This window comes from Carcharhinus amblyrhynchos, chromosome 7 (assembly GCF_965287045.1).
Source record: "Carcharhinus amblyrhynchos chromosome 7, sCarAmb.v2.hapA, whole genome shotgun sequence".
In the NCBI taxonomy this organism is placed as follows: Eukaryota; Metazoa; Chordata; class Chondrichthyes; order Carcharhiniformes; family Carcharhinidae; genus Carcharhinus; species Carcharhinus amblyrhynchos.
This window is the reverse complement of record NC_137330.1, coordinates 65,049,927-65,073,674: the sequence shown is the minus strand read 5'-3', so window position 1 is coordinate 65,073,674 and position 23,748 is coordinate 65,049,927. Positions and strand designations below refer to the sequence as shown.

At 39.7% G+C, this 23,748-nt stretch overlaps 2 protein-coding genes across 11 annotated transcripts in view; both read left to right on the top strand.

Moving 5' to 3' along the window:
• Nucleotides 1-2,622, top strand: part of LOC145345010 (nuclear receptor coactivator 7-like) — an 87,202-nt gene extending 84,580 nt beyond the window's left edge. For all 10 annotated transcript variants that reach the window (XM_080192508.1, XM_080192512.1, XM_080192507.1 and 7 more), the window contains one exon: nucleotides 913-2,622. In XM_080192508.1, coding sequence (XP_080048634.1) covers nucleotides 913-1,048 — 136 coding nt within the window. In that variant the 3' untranslated portion in view covers nucleotides 1,049-2,622. The remainder of the gene's footprint in view (nucleotides 1-912) is intronic.
• A 9,792-nt stretch (nucleotides 2,623-12,414) lies between these two features.
• hint3 (histidine triad nucleotide binding protein 3) lies at nucleotides 12,415-21,772 on the top strand. Its single transcript, XM_080193310.1, has 5 exons — nucleotides 12,415-12,596; nucleotides 15,698-15,815; nucleotides 17,328-17,397; nucleotides 18,089-18,215; nucleotides 20,950-21,772. The coding sequence occupies exons 1-5, from the start codon at nucleotides 12,450-12,452 to the stop codon at nucleotides 20,992-20,994; spliced, it is 507 nt and encodes a 168-aa protein (XP_080049436.1). The 5' UTR covers nucleotides 12,415-12,449; the 3' UTR covers nucleotides 20,995-21,772.
• Nucleotides 21,773-23,748: the final 1,976 nt, after the last annotated feature.

Below are 23,748 nucleotides of genomic sequence, written 5' to 3'. Positions count from 1 at the left end.
GATAAATGGAGTAAAAAGTCTGTTCTCTCCATTCACCGGACGAAGGGACTAACCCCAAAAGCTTGTGAGTCTATTATCAAATAAATCGGTTGGACTAAAACCTGGTGTTGTCAGACCTTTTACTGTGTTTACGCCAGTCCAACGCCGGCATACCCACATCAAGATAAATGGCACAGCATTTACAGTGGTAATGATGGTGAAACTATTACTACACAAAAGTGCAGAATAACATGGAAATCCAGACATTGCTGTCAACTATTCTACTGCTCTTCCAGAGGATTCAGAGTTGAGGTTTCCACAAATTACATATCCTAAGCAACCAGTGCATTGACAAAAGCTTTCACTTTCATGCAGTTAGTCTCACTGAGAATCCTTGAAAAAGTTGCACCTTACTCAAAACTTGTACTAGGTTCATAATTACTGAGAAGCTCCGTCACTGGCCCTGAAAAGCTAATTTTGTTTCTGTGGAATGGCATTTTTTTGTTCCATTATGATAAATTCTACAGTTTTAAAATTTTAACTTGAAGTTTTGTTTGCAATAACTTCTCTATTAATCCAATCATTATTTCACTGTCTGAAAACGTAAATTGAAAGTGAAGGGATTCAGTGGTTTTAATTGGAAAATTCCCGTTCTGAGAGGATACTTCAGTGTGATTGGCAAACATCACTGCTGCTGCACGTCTGTCAATCCCCTTACGTTGGAAACTGATTTAAACTGCCATATAAAAAGTGAAAATACATGTGACAGAGATTAGTATATCTGTGTGAGTAGCTTTCTTGAAAATCAGGAATAAACACTATTGTCTCGCTGCTGACCACAAAACAAAATATAATGAATAAACACAATTAGTACTGAATTTATTGCTGACAGATTTTATAATAGTTTTCTAACAATCTCAATTTTTATTTCAGTGGCCATTTTGGCTTGTGGCTTGACGCAGATTTATATCATGGACGAAGCAACCCATGTAGCACATTTAACAATGAAACACTGTCAAAAAAAGAAGACTTCATTGTGCAAGATCTGGAAGTGTGGACTTTTGTATAAATTTGCCTGATCTTTTACCAGTCCCACCTTGGCTCTGCCATTCAGTCCATTGGATGATATGATTCCACTGCTAGCTGCCTTATATTGTGTCCAGTGATTGCAGCATAATGTAAAGGAGCATGTTTCTGAATGCATAAACTACAGTTTTAAAGCTGAACTACAAACGAGGTCATAGGCCACAGATTTTCAGCAAGTTATTGATTGCTTTGCATTCTGTCAACTTGCTTGGGACCCTTGCATCTCCAGTTCATTGCTTGATAAAAGAAACCAGTTAAGTCAGTGAAATCTTCTAGACAGCTTTTTGGTGCAAAGGAAGAGCAAAAGCTTTGTCATGACAGATGTACTTCTTTTCAAGTGCTGTGTGCTAGCCAAAGAGTGGCTGGCTACAAAGTGCTGGTATGGTCAAAGCCACAGTGCAAGGCGGTGCTTTTCAATTTAAGAGGATATTAAATATAAAAGCATTTTATGACCGCATAATGCATGTTGAAGGCATATTCAATACTAGTAAAGTTAGTCTGGTCTTTTTAATTATTTTATCACATTGCTTAAAGTCCTAACTGGAATGTTTAATATTCTCTAGAAACGCTTGTTTGTTTCCCAGTAAGTGAAAGTAAATTTGTTGAAAAAGTGACAATCCTGGGGGGGTGGGAAAAGGTTTCAATTATGCCAGGATCATTTATATATTATAGTACAGTACTTTAATGTAACTCTTATTTTTTTGGTTACATTAAATGTTTTATACCCTGTATTTAGGGTTGGTTTTGTATCAGTGCAGGCACTGAGCGTCATGTTTCAAACTTTTGTTTACAGTTAGCAAAATGATTATGTGAAATACTTGTTTCTTGTCTATGTATTTTTGCATTCATTTGAACATTCCAGTGTCTTAAGGGTATAAAGGGAACTGTTAAGCGCACACAAGGAATATCATAGCACTTTGAAAGAAATGGCAGGTCTTTTGGCACCATATACAGCTTGAGTTATAAAGAAATCAAGTCTACACATCATTTTTCTCTTTTTAGTCAAAGTGCATTTTGTGTAACAAAGTTCAGTGCAAAAAATGTTTTTGATTATTTCTGGATTCTTTTGATATTAAGTGGTTGAACAAATTTTAAAGAACATCAAACTTTTCAAGAAGCTGAAAGAACTTAAAATGCATGTTATGTAGGTTTGATTTTTTTTCTGGATCAGATATTGAAACTTTGAAAGAAAATGCTGTTTTCATAGGTGCCGTTTCTACTTCTGATCATCAAAATTCAGGAACAAGATCTAAAGAACATTTCAATACTATTTAAAGTCGCAAGTTTTCAACAATATTTTTGCATATTGGCTGTTGTGGTGCTCTATAAGAATCTCTGAATAGAGCACCAAATGTTCCACCAGTTTTGTTTTAAGTTTAGCATTTGATATGTTAAACGATAGCTTACAAATCATATTGTATTTAATACACTGTGCCCATAGTGTTATCAAAGCAATCAAAATTGTATCTGAATTCTGTATCTGTGAATGTCATTAAGAACATATATACTGTAACACTGTTGCAGTAAATCCAATAAATCTGTGTATTTAAAAAGAAATGCAGAGAATAGATGTTTAATATTCAGAGGAAATAAGCTGTTTGTGTCTATTTACTGAGTTTAAGCTCAGACATTGATTTTTAAAAAGTGTTATCTTAAGAAAACTATATTTGTTTTTGTCCATCCAAAATTGTAGCTGGCATGTCGTTTTCAATGAATGACATTACAATTCAGTGTGGGGATTTTTGAAATATTTTCACTGGTTGAGCCTCAGAAGCCACTCCTGAGTACAAATTTCAGATCCCATACAGTTGGAGATTACTCTAACCTGTTTAATATCTGGGCAAACAACAGCAAGACCCAGGGATTAACAGACATTGAACTTGTAATTCTGCACATCAGTAACTTTAATTAATCGCATACTGCCATTTGATTGTCCTGGCCACTAAGTGGACTCGATGTGCACTTTTCAAGGTTGAGACTTGAACTCTTTAACCATTGAGTGTTTTTATCTTCACAAGAATGATGAGTGAACAGGACACACTATAAAGCCATAAGTTGTACATTTTTCCTCTCCAATACATCAAATAATAAATATATTGCTAATTTCTTTAACAACTTTGATTTTAAAATGAACAATCTTGTGCTATTGCTTCTTAAAACTGACCCAACTCTCTTCTAAAACATTGTTTGCAGATAATTTATCATGCTGAAAGAACAACTTAAAGTTTAAGCAAGTTGAAGAGTAAGCAACAACTTGCATTTCTATAACCTCTAACATTGTAAAATGTTGCATTATCAAGCAAAATTTGACACAGCTACATCTGTTATGGTTTTAAGCTGCTTAAGGGTGTTTCAATGCTCTGAGCTGCTGCCATCAAATCTGATAAATATTTCCAACTTTTCTGTTTTAATTATATTAAAGAGCATCTTGTATTTATTTATTTTTATTGCCATACAGTGCAAAACACAGGCACTGTATTAAAAAGATCAGCAACATCAGACAATACTGATACAGAAAATACAGTTTCTGACAAGTCCTGGAAAAGTCACATTTTCAGCATTGACAACTTCAGGCAAAGCATTCCAAGGATAATCAATTCTATGTTTGGGGGGGGGGAGGTGGAGGGATGAATTATGAATATCAAGATGTGAACCAATTTTTTGTAGTTTATACTAATGACTGCAGAGAATTCTTTAACAATTCAACAAGCATGTTTCACCTAGTGGCATTTAATGGCTGAAACCTCTAAACCAGGAGCATTTCCAGATCCTGACCATGTTGTTATTTAAGATCACCCTCCCCGAAGTGAAAATCAAATGATAAGCTGCTTCAGGGGACTCTGCCCAATTACAGATGGCAACTGAGTTCCAAAGTTAAATGGTGCATACAGCACGGCTGTTGAATATGGCTGCCTGCCACCTTGGCAGTGTGGGTGCTGATGAGGCACATTCAGTAGAAGTGGAGAGTGGCTGCTTTTGCATCAGGTGCAACAGTAATGGAGATATGGTTTCTGTTAATGAACTGCATTGGCATGCCTTCTGCTTGGTGATATGTGAGCATCGGAAGTTATTGATAGCAAATGATCATATGCCATTGATTATAATGGCAGCTCTGACTTCTGCTGTGAAATCTCTGATGCATTCCTGGGCTCCTGACAGTGTTACAATGTTGCCTGTGCAACATTGAAACACTAGCCTCCCTCTCCCTAATTGAGGCCTTAACTGCCTTCCTGCTGGTGGGTGTTCGATTCCATGCCCTTGGGAAATCAACCAGAGGCTGTAACAAATCGGGGAGCTTTGTAAACTGTTGTTATAAATTTCCCCAACACCCTCTACCTCCTCTCCATGGAGCTTGGAAAGTTCCAGTCAAGTCTGCCCTAAGCAATCCTTTGGACAAGTTAGTTGTGTTGTCTAGCAATATCTTTGAGCTATGCAGGGAAATATCATTGTTAGTTCATACTTTGTGTAGTTTGTCTCTACCCTTGACTCATGCACTCCTAGTCAGACTCCCATCTTACATTCTTAAGTCTCTTTCACCAATCTCGCCTCTACTTACTGATTTATATAGCCTTCCAGTTCAGTAATGCCTTGACTTTAAAATTTTCATCCTTGTTTTCATATCCAATCAAGGCCTTGCCCCCATCTTCAATCTCTTTCAATCCTACAATCGTCTGAAATATTTGAGCTCCTCCAACCCTGATTTCTTATGCATCTGCAATTTTAATTGCTTAACTTCAGCTTCTGAAAGCCTAAAGGAAGGATGTTAAAGCCCTAGAGAGCATGCAAAGAAGATTTACTAGAATGATACCAGGAATGAGGAATTTTAGATACAAGGAAAGATTAGAGAAATTGGGTGTATTCTCCTTGGAACAGAAAGGATTAAGACCTTTTTGAGGTATTCAAAGTTATAATCTCTTAGCCAACTTCTAATTTATCATTTCTCTAATCTTTCCTTATATCTAAAATTCCTCATCCCTAGCATCATTCTAGTAAATCTGCTTTGCACTCTCTAGAGCTTTAACATCTTAAATACAGTGCCCAGAACTGAAAACAATACTCCAAATATTGTCCGACCAAGGATTTGTAGAGGTGTAGCATCACTCTGTTGCTTTTTTACTCTATGCCTCTACTAATAGAATCCCTACGGTGCAGATATGGCCATTCAGCCCTTTGAGTCTACTCTCGAATTTCTGACAGAACATCTTATCTAGGCCCATTCCCCTGCTTTCCCTGTAACCCCACATATTTACCCTGCTAACCCTTACACATCTTTGGATACTAAGGGGTAATTTAGCATGGCCAATTCACATAACGTGCATCTAACCTAATCTTTGGACTTTGGGAGGAAACCGGAGCACCCAGAAGAAACCCACGTGGACGTGGGAAGAACATGTAAGCTCCACACTGACTGTCACCCAAGGCTGGAATCGAGCCCGGATCTTTGACGTTGTGTGGCATCAGTGCTAATCACTGACGGTAAAGAAGGATATTCTGTTTCCACTAGTTGGTATGTCAGTGACTACAGTCACAATTTCATGAAGATTAACAAGAGAACTAGGAGTGAGATGAGAAGAAACTTCTTTACTCAAGAGCCGTTGGGATTTGGAATGCGCTGCCTGGGAGAGTGGTGGAGGCAGATTCTATAGGGGGTTTCAAAAGATAAATATTTAAAAATGATGAATTTAGAGGGCTGCAGACTAGCTGGGTAGCTCTTTTGAAAGCTGGTACAGACATGATGGGCTTAGAATGGCTCCTGTGCAGTAAAATTCTATGGTTCTATGAGATGAACAGCTTCACATCTAAGTGGGCCACCTAGTGGAAAATAATATGAACACATCTTGATCATAAATGCCCCATAAAGTGGTGGTTCTGTGTTGTGTATGTTAAGGTATTGTAATGCTATGAATTGTGGCTAATTCATGCACTGATTTGGAATAATTCATCTATTCAATTTTACATTGGTAATATTAAAATCATTAGATTTTAGCAGATATTGTTACAATTGTACATAACTTTTAATATTGTATTAATTATAGGATATTAATAGAATTATCAGTCTATTTATTGATCCAACATCCCGTTTCTCTCAACAGTTTGAATGCGTAATTGCATCTCAAATCTGTACCCATATTTTCTGGAACTCCATGGAACTGCTCTCACTTGGTTCACTTCTCAGTTCGCGATCCAATCATAGAGAATCATTTCCAATGGCTTCTCTTCCAACTCCTGCACTATTACCTCTGATACCGCACCTCCCCACCCCCCCGCAAGGATCTATCCTTGCCACCCCTACTCCACTTCTATTTCTCATCTCCATATGTTCCCTTGGTGAGAGCATCCAAAAGCACAGCGTTAGTTATCACATGTATGCTGACACCAGCTAGCTTTACGTCACCACCACCTCTCTTGCCTGATCCACTGTTGCTGTTGTTCATTCCCTGGCTATTGGTTCAATCTCTCTACCTGGCAACAATCTGAGATTAAGCCAGTCTATTCTCAACCTTCGTGTCACATTTGACACCAAGCTTCTCACCTCATTGCTAGGCAATTTGATATTTTGTGTATTTTTGTCCAGTAAGGTCAGACTTTGTTTCTTTTTGATATGTTTTACCTTTATATTTGTTTTAAAATGTAACTAATTGTGAGGTGGGCCAATGTCTTGAGCTCAACTAGGTGATAATAACATGGAATACAGAGGATACCAGATGAAGATTTCTGACTGAAGACATCAAATGCTGAGCCTTATATGGAACTTCTTAATAAAACAGAGACTGGTGGGGCCACACACACACGTCAGGGCACGCCACTGGAGTGGTGGCTAACCAGCAGACACCCTGAATACAGAAAGTGACCTAAACAATGGCCTCTCAGGTATGTTTCAATGCTTTCTTCCTGCCTTATTAAGATACAGAAATCACATCCATTGCTGGCAGATAGCTGGAGACACCCTCAGGGAATGACCATGTGTCTTTGCATGCCTGGGCAAGATTGATAATCCAGTCAGATAACTCGGTTTAAGATACTACTTTATATGCCGAGAGTCAAGGGTCAGAAAGAGGTATAAATCCACTGCAGACAGGAAGTCCTGTGGAAGAATCCACAGTAGACTGATCACACAGGGATGAGCTCCTGCATGTGGGTCTTGCTAAGGAAGTGGTTTTGTAAAGGGTGACACAGTGACACAGTGGTTAGCACTGCTGCTCCATAGCGCCAGGGACCTGGGCTTGATTACGTCCTTGGGTAACTGTGAGGAGTTTGCTCATTTTCTCGTATCTGCATGGGTTTCCTCCTCCCACATTCCGAAGATGTGCAGATTAGGTGGATTGGCCATGCTAAATTGCCCCTTAATGTCCCAAGATGTGTACATTAGGGGGATTAGTGGGGTAAATATGTGAGTTTATAGGACTACAGCAGGAAGATACACCTGGGTAAACTGCTCTGTTGAAGAGTCAATGCAGACTGGATGGGCTGAATGGCCTCTTCTAAACTATAGGGATTCAATATACTATTGCTCAGTGGGTTAACAAAGGATTTCCACATCAAATGTTTGTTTTATATGGATACCAAGTGCGGGATAGGGACCTTAGAGGGAGTGAGACCTGCAGTATTCACACCGTTACTAAACCCACCTATTGCCAGCTCCATAACATTATCCTACCTCACTCCTGTTTCAACTGACCAACTGCTGAAACTCTCATCCATGGATTTGACCTTTAGACTTGCCCATTCCATACATTCCTGGCCGGTCTCCCACAATCTACACTCCATAAGCTTGAAGTTATTCAAAGCTCTGCTGACCTTCTCTCCCCTATCACCCCAGTGCTTGCTGACCTACCCAGCAGGACTAGAGGGCACAGCCTCAAGATAAGGGGGGGGCAGTTTAGAACGGAGTTGAGGAGGAACTTCTTCACTCAAAGGGTGGTGAATCTCTGGAATTCTCTGCCCGTTGATGTAGTAGAGGCTACCTCGCTAAATATATTTAAGACGCGGGTGGATAGGTTTTTGGTAGGCAAGGGAATTAAGGGTTATGGGGAGAAAGCGGGAAAGTGGAACTGAGCCACTTCAGATCAGCCATGATCTTATTGAATGGCGGGGCAGGCTCGAAGGGCTAGATGGCCTACTCCTGCTTCTATTTCTTATGTTCTTAAGCAACACTGTAGTTTTAAAATTCTCATCCAAAATCTTTCATGGCCTCACTATCTTTGCAAGCTCCTCCAGCCCCACAACTGAATTAGCTGCACTCCTCCAATTCTGTCCTCTTGAGCATCTTTAAATTGTTGTACTCTACCATTGGTGGCCATGTCTTCAGTAGCCCCCAAGCCTCCCTCTACTTCCTCACTTCTCTACCTCACTTTCCTCCTTTTAGACAATCCTTAAAACCTATCTCTTTGACCAAGCTTTTGGTCATCGATCTAATATCTTCCTATGTGCACTAGGTGTCATACATTGTTTAAGAATATCTGTGTGAAGCTGCTATATAAATTATTGTTGATGTTATGTGTACAACAGCTCATCCCAACAAGGCCAAGATAGTCTTGTGTGTTCGCAGACATGCTGAACTGAAGAAGGCCAACCTTAATAAGGGTTTTCCATAGTTTTCTAGTGTGCAATCTTTCACCATTTCTTCTTGCAGCTGTTGTTAATTGTGTTGCACAATATGTATCAGATCAACTAACTGACTTGCATTCTCCTGCAAGCATAATGAGAAATTCCCTTGAACCTACAAATTTTTTGAAACCTTCTGAATATTTTGATGTTAGATCATGAATGAAGGTGACAGGGGTAGTTTCTGAGGTTGATCTGTTTTGCAATGTCTATCAGCAGATTAATTCCACAGATAGTCACTAGTTTGACGTCATGACATTCTGGTGGACCTGTGATTCATCCAGCACTATGTCACCTTAACTAGTGAACTGGTGTAGGCTGAAAGTTTTACGGTAGCAGATTCCACCATGACACTCCATGTCTGCGGATACATGTCTTTTACAATTTCCCATGTCAACCTTGACCAATAAGGAATAGTTACTAACTTTCTTAGGCAGGTAATTTGAATCTTGGCAAATACGCTGGACATGTGATGGCATTACATTTTCCATGAGACTGATGGTGTAAAAATGTATTCACTGCCTTTGCTGTTTTGTCAATCACCTCATGTACCTCTTTCTGACGGGGATACCAGATATTCTTTCTTATTGCTTGAAGGTACCCATGTTGTACGATCTGTTTGAAGCCTTTGCTTCAGTTCATCGCCATGGCTTTTTCTGCCACATGCTTTGCAGAATTGCTGGAAAGCTGACCATTCCTTCTCCCACAGTAACTGCGATGAAAGTCTTGTTCTAAAGCTCCATCTGTTACAGTTTTAACCTTCTCTGGCCTGATTTCTATGTCAGTTTTGTTTGTCTTTTTGACCACGTCTTGGTCACTTGCCTTTCCTGATTGATGCTGGTCCTCTCGACGTATTGTCCTCCTCACCACAAGGGAGTTATCTGCTAACTGATTTTTTTTAATTTGAGCACTCTATCTGCATTGTGTCTTCAAAGCTTTTTTGTGCAGTCACCATGCTTCATTTCAACATTCTCCACCACTGCAGCTTCCTTGCGATCTGATCAAAACATCGAGGATTATCTAATTCCATGTAGCATAATCTAAGACAATTTACTATCTTGTACCTGTACTTAATCTTGCTGCCAGGCTGAACAATATGTCATTTAGAAGGAACCCCTGCTGCACAGTGTGTCATGTATGCTATAAGTGATATAGAGGCAACACTCATTCATTAGGGATTGTGCAAACAATTATGGGTTCAGTGATTAAGAACCTGCACATATGAACAGCAATAAATGGATAGAAAGTTTGAGAACATCAGAAGTTTGTGTCTCTGACCTGCTCCAGGCCAAAGTGAAACTGAGGCTGGATCACGTGACACAGTTCTCAAAAGTGATGGCATGCTGCCTTCCCTTAAATGCATAGTACAACAAGAAAGACTGTGAAATGTAAATAGAACGGCAGCTATATGCAAAGAAAGACGAAAGAGGGGAAGTGCAGGAGACGAATGCAATGAAAATGAAATTTATACAAAACAGAATGGATTGAAATGTGAAAAGATTTGAAATATACAAATGATTGAGAAGAGATAGTGAAACCAACAAGTGAATGTATAAAAGGCCCAGGGTAGGACTTAATTGCAGCAACGTGGATGCCAGCATTGGACCCAGACCAACAACCTCCATCTCCCAGAACAACAACTTTCATGTCCCAGATTTGTCAGCATGTAGTTTCATCCAAGGAGAGGTTTGTGACCCTGAGGGAGACTCTTCAGTGGCTGTTGGCTATGAGCCCAAATCTGCAAACCATCAATTTGAAAATGAGCTCTATGCAGCAGTGGTCAGAGAGGCATAAGAGAGTGGCGAGACGCCTGTACTGCCCTCTAGGTGCCCCGCCATCTCCATTAGACAGGATTGGTATTACATACCAAGAGTGAGAGAGAGGGTGATGGAGGACCAACAGTCTGCCATCTCTGGGGCTCCTTTCAAAGTTCTCTGAGGAAGTACAGGCACTTCCCAGCACATCTGCCAATGATCTGACCACCTCCAGTAGCTGTGATCACAGAAGAGGCAGCTACATATGTGCAGAAGAGTCACAGTATGCCTGGGCCCTCCAGGCCTCAGCTATTTAAAGGGCAGCTGCCAAATTAATTTCAGGCTATGGGACATTGTGATCAATAGCCTGCCTCCACCTCAGCTCCAGATCTCAACGCCACACCTTGACAGACCATTTAGAAATGCATAAGAAAAAGCACTTAGAGCACCCCCCCACCCTCCCCAGTGTGGTGGGGTGTTTACATTTTAAAAGTTACAAATTGGTCTTTGTGTGTCATTAATTTAGTTAAAGTTAATTTGTTAGGTACAAGTAGGCTTACATTAATATTGCAATGTTAATGTGAAAATCCCCTATTGCCACATGTCAGCATCTGTTCGGGTAACTGAGGGAGAATTTAGCATTGCCATTGCACCTAAGCAGTACATCTTTCGGACTGTGGGAGGAAACTGGTGCACCCAGAGGAAATCCATGCAGACACGGAGAAAATGTGCAGACTCCACATAGTGACCGAAGCAGAAATCGAACCCAGGTCCCTGGTGCTGTGAGGCAGCAGTGCTAACCACTGTGCCACTGTACCTGTTTTGTGGCAGTTATTTCTTTATTCAATTGCAGACTGAACTTTTGGACACGTATCTGCCTGTTTGTATGGGGGAAACGTAGTCCTGCTCTCTTCATGGATGCAACAATGAGCTTGGGGAGGCTCAACAATGGACACTGCTAAGTACTAGGGTGACATGGCCTGGTGGTCTCAGTTCAAGGAGCTTGTCTGCAGCAGGCAGCTGTGAATGTCACAAGCCTCCCAAACACATCTCTCCATCTTACAGAATAATGATAATTAATAAGCAATAACCAATCCAGTCAAGGACACATGCTGGTTTATTTAAAAAATCACATATTCTGCTTCTCTCATCAGCAATGACACAGAAACGTTAAACACCCGTTGCAACTCACTTCCAGGCTGGTGACAGCAATTAGACTCTGTAATTTCAAACCCCTTCTCACTCAGTGCAGCAGATTATTACGCAAATTGAGGCATCATTTTGTAAATTGAGTTTGAGTCTTTATATGCCCTGTTTGTGAACTGAAATCCCATTCACCTGATGAAGGGGCAATGCTCTGAAAGCTAGTGGCTTGTGCTACCAAATAAACCGGGATTTTAACCTGGTGTTATGAGATTTCTTACTGTGTTTATTCTTTGACATCCTCCTCAACGGATAAGGAGTGAATTTTCTCCAAACCCTCTGGCTGACAGGCCCTCTGCCATGTTAGGGTGTGCAGCAGGCAGCAATGACCCTGGAAACTCTTCCTGGGTTAAATCACACAATGAGTGACACCAGGGTGCTATTAACTGGAGTCACATTCTGAGTAGGCCAAATTGTCTGTTTAATTGCTGCACGGGCTGACCTGTTGCAGGCCCTTTCCCTTTCAAAACAAATTGAACCTGATACTGATCATGGTCCAAGTGCCAATACAAGCTGTCCTCTTGGACTGACCCCATGCCAGTCTAATCTCAGCATTCAGACAAACTGTCACTTAGCTGACATCGGGATGGGAACCAGCGGGATGGGAACCAGCGGGTCTCCACACAACAAAATATCACCAACAAAAACTCCCACTTCTGTAAACTAGGCCGCTGCTCTCTGCCTTCGATTGATTTGGGTGGGTGAATCGACTCTCTCTGCCTTCGATTGATTGATTGATTGGGGGGGGGGGGAATCGACTCTCTCCGCCTTCGATTGATTGGTATGAATCGACTCTCTCCGGGTTCGATTGGCGCAGTTGCCATGGCGGCACCGACTGAGGCCCCGGTCCCGGCCGGCGCAGAGGGTGAGGCGGAAAGTCCAGCAGCAGCGGCCGGTGCCGAGTTTGATAAGAAATGCATCTTCTGTAAAATCGGGAATAAGGAGGAGTCGGTGGACCTGCTGCACTGGGTGAGGAGGGGTTTGAAATTACAGAGTGTAGTTGCTGTCACCGGCCTGGAGCGAGTGTTGAACCTTTGTGTCGTTGCTGATGAGAGAAGCAGCAGAATATGTGAATGTTTTTATATATAAACCGGCGTGTGTCCCTGACTGGATTGGTTATTGCTTATTAATTGTCAGCAGGTTCTGTAACAGCTGGAATGACTGGAGTTCAGGGGAAATGTTAGGGAGAGGAAAGCTGCTGTCATCATGATCAGCTCCACTAATCCAAACCAGAATAAAACATCCTACCAAAGGGTAAACTGCATTCAACTCCTGTGCACGGAGTGTGGAAGCCGATTTAACACCTCTCACCGTGCGAGTCAACATTCTCAGCAACTACTCTGAAAAGGCCACAGTACTGTTTACAACTGCTGGAGAGAAACCTTCAATTAACATTAGAACATTTTACAAATCATAAGGCGGCATCTCAAAAGTGTTGCTCACGGAGTGAAATATCTCAGCTCATTACAGAGTAAATGTTGGGCATCAAGTAGAAGGAGGTAAAACGCCGTCAGGGAAAGGTTATAAATATGATTTTGAAATTGGAGTGGGGATGGAGGAATGGACCAAAGGAATAGACGCCAGTGATGGAGTAGACGGCATCCATTACACCATAAACTGCAATGTGCTGCAAAGCACATTTGCTTTTCAAACATGCTGCACTTTGTGTGACTGCAGCGTTAAAAATCTGCTCAATAATATACATTCTTACTTAAATCTCTTTCAGCCATGCATCCTTGCACAAGAGACTTCCTTAGTTCTTTCTTTCTCTACTTCCATCATTGATAGCTGTTTTTCTGCCACAATGCTCAGCACTTTATACCTCTCCAATTTACAAATCCTCTTCATAAGCTTTTTCCTTGACTGTGCATGAACTCCTACCTCCTGCTTATACTCCTACCTGGATTGCAGTACTGTGAGCTTTGTAGGAAGTGTGCCTGTCTGTGAATGTTGTTTGGAGTTTATGTTTAGTAGTGACTCCTTGTCCTATCAGCCTATGCTGATGGTCAGTGTGCATCTACGTGAAGAAAGATTATGTGAATCAGGCACCTTATGTTTCAATTACAATATAAAAGACCCAAGGGTAACTGAATTGAAGCAACCATACTTCAGTTTGTGCCATTACATAGAATCACAGAATCCCTGCAGTGCTGAAGGAGGCCATTCAGCCCATCGAGTCTGCATTGGTAACAATCCCACCAGGCCCTATCTCTTTATTCCCACACATTTACCCTGCTAATTTATCCTAATACTAAGGAGCAATTTAACATGACCAATAACCAAACCTGCATATCTTTGGACTGTGGGAGGAAACCGGAGTACTGGAGGAATCCCATGCAGATATGGGGAGAATGTGTAAACTGCAACAGACAGTCACCTGAGGTCGGAATTGAACCCGGGTCCCTGGCGCTGTGAGCCAACAGTGTTAACCGCCTTTCCATGTAATTGCAGAAAGTGCAACTCCTGCCCCTTTCCCTCCTCCCTCCTCCCTGTCCAAGGCCCCAAACACTCCACAAGTAAAATGGCATTTCACTTGCACTGCCTTCAATTTATCTATTGTATCCATTGCTCCCAATGTGGTCTCCTTTACATTCGGCAACAAAATGCAGACAGGGTGACTGCTTTGCAGAACACCTTCACTCAGTCTGCAAGCATAGCCCTAACCATCCTGTCACTTGCCATTTCAACTCACCTTCTTGCTCTCATGACCAAATATGTGTCCTTGGCCAACTTGGTCTGCACAGTGGTTATCTCTGCTGCCTCATTGCACCAGGAACCTGGGTTCGATTCCCACCTTAGATCTGTGTCTTTACAGAATCTACATGTTCTCCCAGTGTCTGTGTGTATTGCCTCTGGATGCTCTGGTTTCCTCCCACAGTCCAAATGATGTGCTGGTTAGGTGCATTAGGCTTGCTAAATTCTCCTTCAGTGTATCTGAACGGCAACTAGTAACTTCATTACAGTGTTAATGTAAGTCTACTTGTGACACTAATAAATAAACTTCTAACTGCAGTGTTCCAATGAAACCCAACACAAACTGGAGGAAAAACACTTCATCATCCGATTTCGCACATTACAACCTTCTGGGCTCAACACTTGAGTTCAACAACTTTATACTCTGAACTTTTCCCTTCATCTTGACCCCCTTTTTCTATTTATTTGTCCCAACACAACCTTCAACCCTGCTGGATCATCTGTCACTTTACCTTTTGTTTTGCTTTCACTGAGCATTGATCTTTGCCCTCTTATTAATACATTCTGCTTTCTTACCTTTATGCTAGTATCAGCACCTTCTTAGTCTCTTTGCTACTATTAACACTCCCTTTGTCTTGTGTCCCTGACATCTTTATTAATCTCTCTTTAGTTCCCACCTATCCCTGACCTTCTGATCCACCTTCTCCAGCCACCTTTCCACTGTATGATCCATCACATTTCACAGCTCTGAAGAGTCATATGGACTCAAAATGTTAACTCTGCATCTGCAATCTTTTGCTTTTATGTCACCTGAAATATTAGCTTGCTAGCATTATATTTAATTATCACTTGGACATCCTGCCTATTAATATCTGTGAAGCAGTTTGCAAAATGCACCTACTCAAAGGTTTCAGAATGAAGGATTCTATTTTTAATAATTGCTAATGTCTAATTTTGTGACCAGCCTTGCATTGCAATGCCCACTAAGGTTAATAAATTTAAAATATTGCTTGTTCTAGCAAAGCACATGTTTTAATCTCAGCATGTCTGGCAGTATATTTCAGCAGAACCCATCAATCTGAAACATTGAAACTTTCCCTGTCTTACAGATGCTGCTAGACTTGACCATTTATACCATTTTTGGTTTTTAATTCGGATTTCCAACATTTCCAAAGTATTTGCTTTTATATATTTAACCTATTGCATTAAATGAATATGCAGATGAGAAATTAAAAAATGAAAATTGCTGTCTACAATGAAGTTCCTGTTTTGATCAGTGTTTTATGCATAATTACATTTAAGTCAAATTGCCATGTAATTATTAAAACAAGGAGTCAAGCGATGTTAAATTTAAATTGCTGCTTTTTTTTTTGAAGGATGAGCAGTTTGCTTGTTTTCGGGACATTCGACCTGGTGCACCCCATCATTATCTTGTTGTGCCAAGAAAACACGTTGCAAATTGTAAATCTTTGAGGAAGGAGCACATATCGACAGGTGAGATTGCATTCACTTCATTCTTCAGATCATATTACAATGCTTTACTGCATCTTTTCTTAATTAAATCTGCTTGCAAAAGATTTACAAATGTGTTTCATAAACAGTCTTCAAAAACAAAACTCTTTAGATCAGTTACTGAAGGACCAAAGACCAAGCTTAAATGCTGAAGATTCATTAGGTCCTAATTATAAATGATTCACTTGGTGGCATGTTTGTCTCCTGGTCACATCTGAGAGTCCAGTATTTCTTTCAGAAGTTTAAAATCTTAAAGCTGTATTAAAGTCAGGTTCCAGCATGAGCTTCTGCTAGCATCCTTGTCTTCTAAACCGCCTCTGTTGAACTGCAGCCTACTTTGAGAGCACCCCAGGATATGGAGTAGTCTTGTACAAATGCCAACGTTGATTTCTTTCTAGTATAATGTTTGACAAAATACCACAGTAGAGATTTTTTTATTATACAGAACGAAGGGCAGCTATATTTTGGTTAGAATTGTGGACAACCTATAGTTGCTATTCTATTGTCTTCAGCGTCCACTTTAAATCATAGTTAGCATGTATTGTGCATGATGTTACACTGCCTTGTGTTATATCAAAGAGGATTTATTGAATAAATTTTTATCTGAAATACAAAGCAATCTTGTACATTCCTTTGAATGGAATATCAGATTTCCATTAATGGTTGTGTAATGTTCTGCCCTGTTATACTGCTATTATTGGTGTCTGCGATTTGAGGGAGAATGGATGGTTCTGTCATTTTAATCCATATCCTAATTTTGACAACACAGTTAACTATCTTTACATGTATGTTGCTCTATATTACAAGAGGCTCAGTAGTGGGGAGTGAGACATGGTAAGACACTCATAGATGGCCAGAATGCGATTGAAAGGCAGTTGGCAGTTAAAATGGGAAAGGACTATGTTTTAGAGCAATGCTTCCCAAACTTTTTCTTCCACATGTTATCCCATTTGAATGCCTCAGACTTCGCATATCCCCAAAATTTTCACTCTGGGGTAATGAGAATCATTAAGTGGGAGTGGGATGTCTTCAGTTGCTGAGCAAGGTGGCGGTGGAGGGTGAGAGGGTTGCAGCTGGGGTGTAAATTTGAGCATGCAGGAAATGTTCAAACTTTTAAAAAAAACTATCTTTTCACAGCCTTTTTTGCAGCAGGAATCGGACATCAAAGATCTGTCCATTAGATCATGCCCACCATTAGAAAAGAAACAAGAATTTAAAGGGGTTTACAGCTATTAGCGTTTAGTCCAAGCTCCTCGGCAGCTATTGCTGCCTCAGACTTTGTCACCCCAGAATTTCATTTGTGGGGTCATAAGCCCAATTTAAAAAGCCTTGATTCTAAAGAATGCAACCTAAATTGTAGTTTTAGACTCTGTTCCAATTTTACATGTTGGTCCCGATGTATATAAGTATGTTTATGACCATCTACATGAGTCCTGATGTAAGTAATGCATCAGTGCTATGTTTTAATTTGTAAAATTCTATTTTAATAAATAGTTGAAAAAATGGTGAACATTGGAGAAAATGTACTACAACAAAACGGTATTGATGACCTGACAGATGTAAGGTATGTAGACTAATCTGCAAAACTAACTGGATGCTTGGTAACTGAATAATGTTTTGCCTGTGAACTTTTCTGGTAATTTTCTGGAAAGCTATGTAGATGCTCAGACTAATTAGAAATAACAAACTTCAACCTAGCATTCCCTCATAAACTTTTAAGTGAATTAACAACATCCTTTAAAAAAGTATTTCAGTATAGATTGTAATGAAGCAAAGTATAGTGCTTGAATTTTAATTGAATACAGCACTGCATTGCTGGGGGAAGCTGGCATGTAATTATGGTGAGGGTGTTTATCTGAGTACATGTTGGTAGCAGGCATTGGGCTGGAATGTTCTAATCTACTGAAAACTATCCTCACTGTTCAAGCATGGTGAAAAGAACAGCACGTTTTTATAACAAAACAATATTAAAATGACACTCAAAGTACACTACATCTCTTCACTTTCAATTTTACTGTAAACTGTTTGGTATGTTTCATATAACTTGGATTGACCTATTTTTACAGGTTAATTATTGTATGTGCAAATTACAATGAAGCTACAAAATTTAAAAAAGACTTAAATATGAAAAAACTTAACATTTTGCAGGTTACATTAAACCTAATTCAGTTGTTTTTATGTAGCTTTGTTGTTGTGATGTGATTTCTGGGATTATTCTGAATGTACACTGTGTTGATTATAGTACTTATTCACAGGCTGGGCTTTCACTGGCCCCCATTCTGCACAATAAATCACTTGCACTTGCATGTACTGGCTCCAGCTAGTCAGATGGGATTCATATCGAGAATGGTTTACAGAACCAATTCCTACTGGTTCATTACAGTAAGTACTTTTCTTTCTCTTGTTGAAAAATGTTGTGATTGGTGAAAATAAAAACAATATGGCTTAGATAGAATATTCACTCACAAACATTGGGCTGTAATACAGTTCCAATCCTTGATCTGTCCTATAATGATGTTGGAGATACTGATATTGGCTTCAACAGTCCAGGCTAGGAAGGGTATAAATAATAGGTTATGTCTTCAGTTGCTGTTGCATGACCCCTGCTGAAAAGTATATCTGTAAGGACTACTACATTTCAGGCTTACTCCTAATACTTTGGGGAAGATTTTATGGAGCCTGCAAGAGCAGAAAATATGGTGTGACTTATTTAGGTAGAATGTAAAATCTCTATTTCTGATGGGTTGAGATGCAGAAATCAAGTCAACAGTGTGTTTGCCACATATGGGGCCTCACACTGGCCTATGATGGCTTCATACTTGTAATATATTTGCATACCATGATACTCACACATTTACTTTCAAGGCAAACTCAGTGGAACTCAAGAATCTTGGTGGCACTTGTTCGCATTTGTTTAAAGGTGGTGAGAACCAGTTGGCTTTCTGCAGTTGTGTGTAAAGTGTGCAATTTTCTTTAATTCTATTGCACAAGGGAGGAGGGCAAAAGAATGCTCACATGGAGGCTTGGAATTCAGTTAGTCTTGAGGGGGGCTGGTGGCATGGAAGAGGAATCAAGTGGAGAACAAAGGCTGGGATCAAAAGCATGGAGGAGTGAAGTGTAATGTCCTGAGTATGGGAGGGAGAGGTGTGTGAGAGGTTGATAGAACTGTTGGTCATGGTAAGAAGCAAGAGATCTGATGGCCAGTGCCAATACTGACCAAATGTGGGTCCATCTCAGGGTATTGGCTGGCAGAGTCCTTGCAGAGCTGTATTGCTTTTGGCATTTCAGTTAACCCTGTTGAAAGTAATCTGTGACAATGTCATTTACAATACATAGACGGGAGGCGGGGGGTGGGTAGGTGGTCAACTGAGCATACAGGTTCAGCCACGTCCCATGGAATAGCAAATATAGCACTGGACATTAACATTCAATAAAGAGCGTACAAAAAAAAATCCACAAAATAAGAAATGCTCATAACTCCAGATTTAACCAGGAGGCTCTTCTATAAACTGCCTGTAGCTGCAGCATTGTCAACTGACAGTAGGTTTCCTCACTGAAAAGCATCCTGCTCCACATGAGCTCATGCGCCTCTGTGCATGCCATCAGTACTTGAAATTTTAATTTTAATTTTAATTGTAATTGTGTGGGAGATAAAGGAAAAAACAAGGGAATAGAACTGGTGCATCCTTCTGTGGGAAGGGCACACTGTTGACAAAATTTTCCTCTTTGATGTTTATTTCAAAAAAACATAAGGCTTATGTCAGCTTGTGGAAACTAAAATCTGAATCGTAAATTTCTACCATATAAAGGAAATGGCATGCTCAAATTGCTCTTTTATTGTGAATTGAAAATTGCTCTCCTGCAAACTTGAAGATTAAAACACACACCCTGTCAGCTCACATTGTTTGTATGAAAATAATTTCACAAATGACAATTACCAAATACTTTAAATTATCTTACAGCACGAAAGGAGGCTGTGTGGCCCATTGTGTCTTTGCTGTCTCTTTGAAAGAGCTGTCCAATTTAGCCCAAGACCCCTGCTTTTTTTTCATAATCCTGGGCCAAGGGAAAGTGGATTTGGGAGCATGTGGGCAGTTAAATCCCCTCAGTGATGCAGACATGGCTAGGTTTGAAGGTGACTGGAGAGGAGAGATGAACAACGTTTATCAGAGATGAGTGTAAGGGCTGTGTGCGAGAGGGAAATAGGATGACCGTGAATGTTGGCTGTTCAGATGGGGATGTGAAGAGGTACCTGGAGAGGAAAAAGAATTAATGGAGCTGCTAGGTGTGTTCTGAGGAGTGTTTTTCACAGTCTGAGGAAAGGACATCCAGCATGATCTAGAAGATCATGCTGGATCACTCTGACCGTTTTGACTGAAGTTGAACATTACCACCCCCATTCCCCTACACTATGGCTAAACATGGATGAGCTGATTCAAGGATCAGATTTGTAGTCAGTAACTTGGATAATTACAATTGTAAATATTCATCTGTCATGCTTTCATGGTAAAACTTCTGCTAGAATCTGCTTTAACAAAAGGTTGCAAAAATGAACAGTAGGCAAAGACTGTTAATCAGAATTCCTTGTATTTGTTCCATTTTGTAGTTAAAAGTTGCCCTTTTAATGCCTACATTATCATTGCTAATAAGTATAGATTGACCACATTAGCGAACAAATGGACACGGATAAATGCTATATTAATATGTTCATATAGCCACATACATATTCTTTAAATATATAGCATAGCTGGATGCAGAGCAAACTTATTTGTGACTCTGTCCAGCTTTGTATCTCCATACTCTTGTTGTGTCAATGTTTTCATTTATTACACCAACCAGTCTTTTTTTTTAAAGAAAGTTGCCAAATTAAACAGAATATTGGGTTGTTCTATTCTGCATGCTTACAGGGAACGGGACTGAAATTGCCCAAAATATTTTCACATAGAATCAATAGAGGCAGTAAGCAGAAGAAACTTTCAAACCATCAATATTGGCTAAGGTTAAGATGATCTCCTGAAAGATTTAATAAAAAAAAACGCTGCTTCATCCAGTCTTGATTATAGATTGTGTTTTGCACACATTGTACCTGACTTATGTATTTCTTTCTCACTTAAAGGTTGATCAGTTGGTTAAAAGGCTAACATCTCTTCCGGATAATTGAGTGGTGGAAACTGAATACTTGCAGTTGAATTCCAGTGCAGACAATTCCAGAAATGACTTCATTTCAAGACTAGTTGATCTTCACTTGCTCCAGCTTTTAATTTAGTCAACAGGAATTAATTTGTGTCCAATGTAACTGAAAAATGCCATTTAATGGGTTCCTCTTCTCTAGAATCCCAAGTTTTTGATTTAAAAAGATCTGTATCTATTTTCTTAAACTGTTTAACAAAGACTGCAAAATTTCCATGTATGCAAGTCAAAGGCAATGATTTGTTAAACTTATTAAATGCAATTAGTGGCATACCAATCAGTAAGGTTAACTGCAATGTAAAATCAGAAAGATTGAAGAACTTTTATGGCATAATGTTCATATGTAAGATTTTCTCTGAAATACTAAGTTTACATGAAAAATTTAATTGCATCAACATTAATGTAAAACATTTTAATAAATGTGTAAATATGTTTTCATGGGCAGCAATAAAATATTTATCTGGTGTCTGAAAGATTGTTAGTACATTAGCATGGTATATTAGTTTGGATTTTCAGAGATATTTTAACTATTGTATTTCTGACTGAATTGTTCTCACCTTACAAAACTGAATATGAGAAGACATTATCTTCTGCATGTAATTCAGAAGATGTACAACGCATTCTTACAGATGGTTAAGATAAAAATGAGTCACTGTTATGTCATCATCTTGCGTTAACGACCAAATTGTTGGTTTTAACAGCATGCAAGATTTTATTAAATTGAATGTTAATAAAATGGCAAAAATGTACAGTTGTAATTTACACTCATTAACATTCATGCTATGACTTATAAGTGCATATAATAATTTGAGTTGCCAGTGGTTCTCTATGCCATGGCTTACTGTATTTGCTTTTATAGCATGGGATTTTCTGATCCACTGTGCCTGTAATCACTAACTTTATTAACATGTTGAAATCTGCTTTTCAGCTCAGATCTGAGATTTTGACACTGCTGTCTCACAGCACCAGGACCCCCTTTTGATTTTGGATCACTGTCTGTGCGGAGCTTGCATGTTCTCCCCGTGTGTGCTCTGATTTCCTCCCACCGTCCAAAAGACTTGCTGGTTAGTCGCATTGACCATGCTAAATTCTTCCTCAGTGTACCCGAAAATGTACCAGAGTGTGGTGACTAGGGGATTTTCACAGTAACTTCTTAGCGGTGTTAATGTAAGCCTACTTGTGACACTAATAAATAAACTCAAACGTAAAAACTTCTGAAATGCTGGACATTAATATTCTGTTCTTAATGTTGCAATCGTGCAACCTAAAGTCGTGTATATAATTAGTACAATTATCTGAGCCATTACCTGAACCTTTGACTGAAACCAAGGACCAACATCCAAGTCTGCCACCCTGAAACTATATTAGTGCACCAACATCTAGTACATAAGAACTAGGAGCAGGAGTAGGCCATCTGGCCCCTCAAGCGTGCTCCGCCATTCATTAAGATCATGGCCGATCTTTTCACGGACTCAGCTCCACTTACTCACCTGCTCACCATAACCCTTAATTAATTTACTGTTCAAAAATTTTATCTATCCTTGCCTTAAAAATATTCAATGAGGTAGCCTTAGTTGCATCAGCGGGCAGGGAATTCCAGAGATTCGCAACCCTTTGTGTGAAGAAGTTCCTCCGCAACTCAGTCCTAAATCTGTTCCCCCTTATTTTCAGGCCATGCCCCCTAGTTCTAGTTTCATCCACCATCCAGTTTCATCTATTCTCTTCATAATCTTACATGTTTCTATAAGATCTCCCCTCATTCTTCTGAATTCCAATGAGTATAGCCCCAGTCTACTCAGTCTCTTCTCATAAGCCAACCCTCTCAACTCCGGAATCAACCTATTGAATGTCCTCTCCAGTGCCAGTATAGCCTTTCTCAAGTAAGTAATATAATTTTCATTGAACATTTATTATAATAGCTGCTATTTTTTTTATTAAACTGGGAGCAATGTTACCTGTCAACTAAGTCAAAGTTATAAGCGCCTGTATTCCTTTGTATATCCTTATGTAATTGTATAAAAAAAAGTTTATACTTGAGTATTGTAATTCTGTCCCCTTATATTTCTCTGTCAGAATCATCAGTACAAGAGTGCCTCACTCAGGTTTCCATGTTACTGTTCCTGGGTATTGTTGTAAAATACCTAGTCAATTCAGGCAAGCTGTAGATGTAAGCATGTGAGATCTATTCTGGAGAGGAGACATGACATTTTCAGACATTCTGATTTTTTTTTCAAGAAGTTTTTTTGTGTTTAATGTATTTTGAAAGTGTATTTTCAAAGATTTGGCAAGAAATATTTAGACAGCAGCACTGACCATTAGTTATCCTGTCCTTGGTAACGTAACAGAACAACAGCACCAGTCCTGGTTAGGTCTGTTTTTGTTAGTATGATGGGTCTGGTGAGAATACTCTTTTGAAAGAATTAATAATCTGCTTGGTTGATTGGGCTATTGAGGAATCTCTGGGAAAGTGTTGGAGACCTTGCGCTTCTTCATGTGGAGTCATAGACCCAGATTTTCTGATCAGTGGCAATGATAACCCAATCGCTGCTGAGTTCATAAATTCCCCCTGGACATTTCTATCATGGTCTTCCAAACCCATCTTTCACCGAAATGCACAGCACAGCTCCACTCGGGGAAATCCATTGAAACGGAGTGAATCACAGAAAAACGGAACGTGTTTTTTTTCAATAGTAGCTGCTGTATGCAAGTTTATTTGTTAATTTTG

What these genes read in the sequence shown, in the direction of transcription:
- hint3 (XM_080193310.1), top strand. Translation starts at nt 12,450, where the DNA reads ATGGCGGCACCGACTGAGGCCCCGGTCCCGGCCGGCGCAGAGGGTGAG. An exon ending in CGGTGGACCTGCTGCACTGG is followed by an intron (nt 12,597 to 15,697) that starts GTGAGGAGGGGT and finishes TTTTTTTTGAAG; the next exon opens with GATGAGCAGTTTGCTTGTTT. An exon ending in GAAGGAGCACATATCGACAG is followed by an intron (nt 15,816 to 17,327) that starts GTGAGATTGCAT and finishes TTTAATAAATAG; the next exon opens with TTGAAAAAATGGTGAACATT.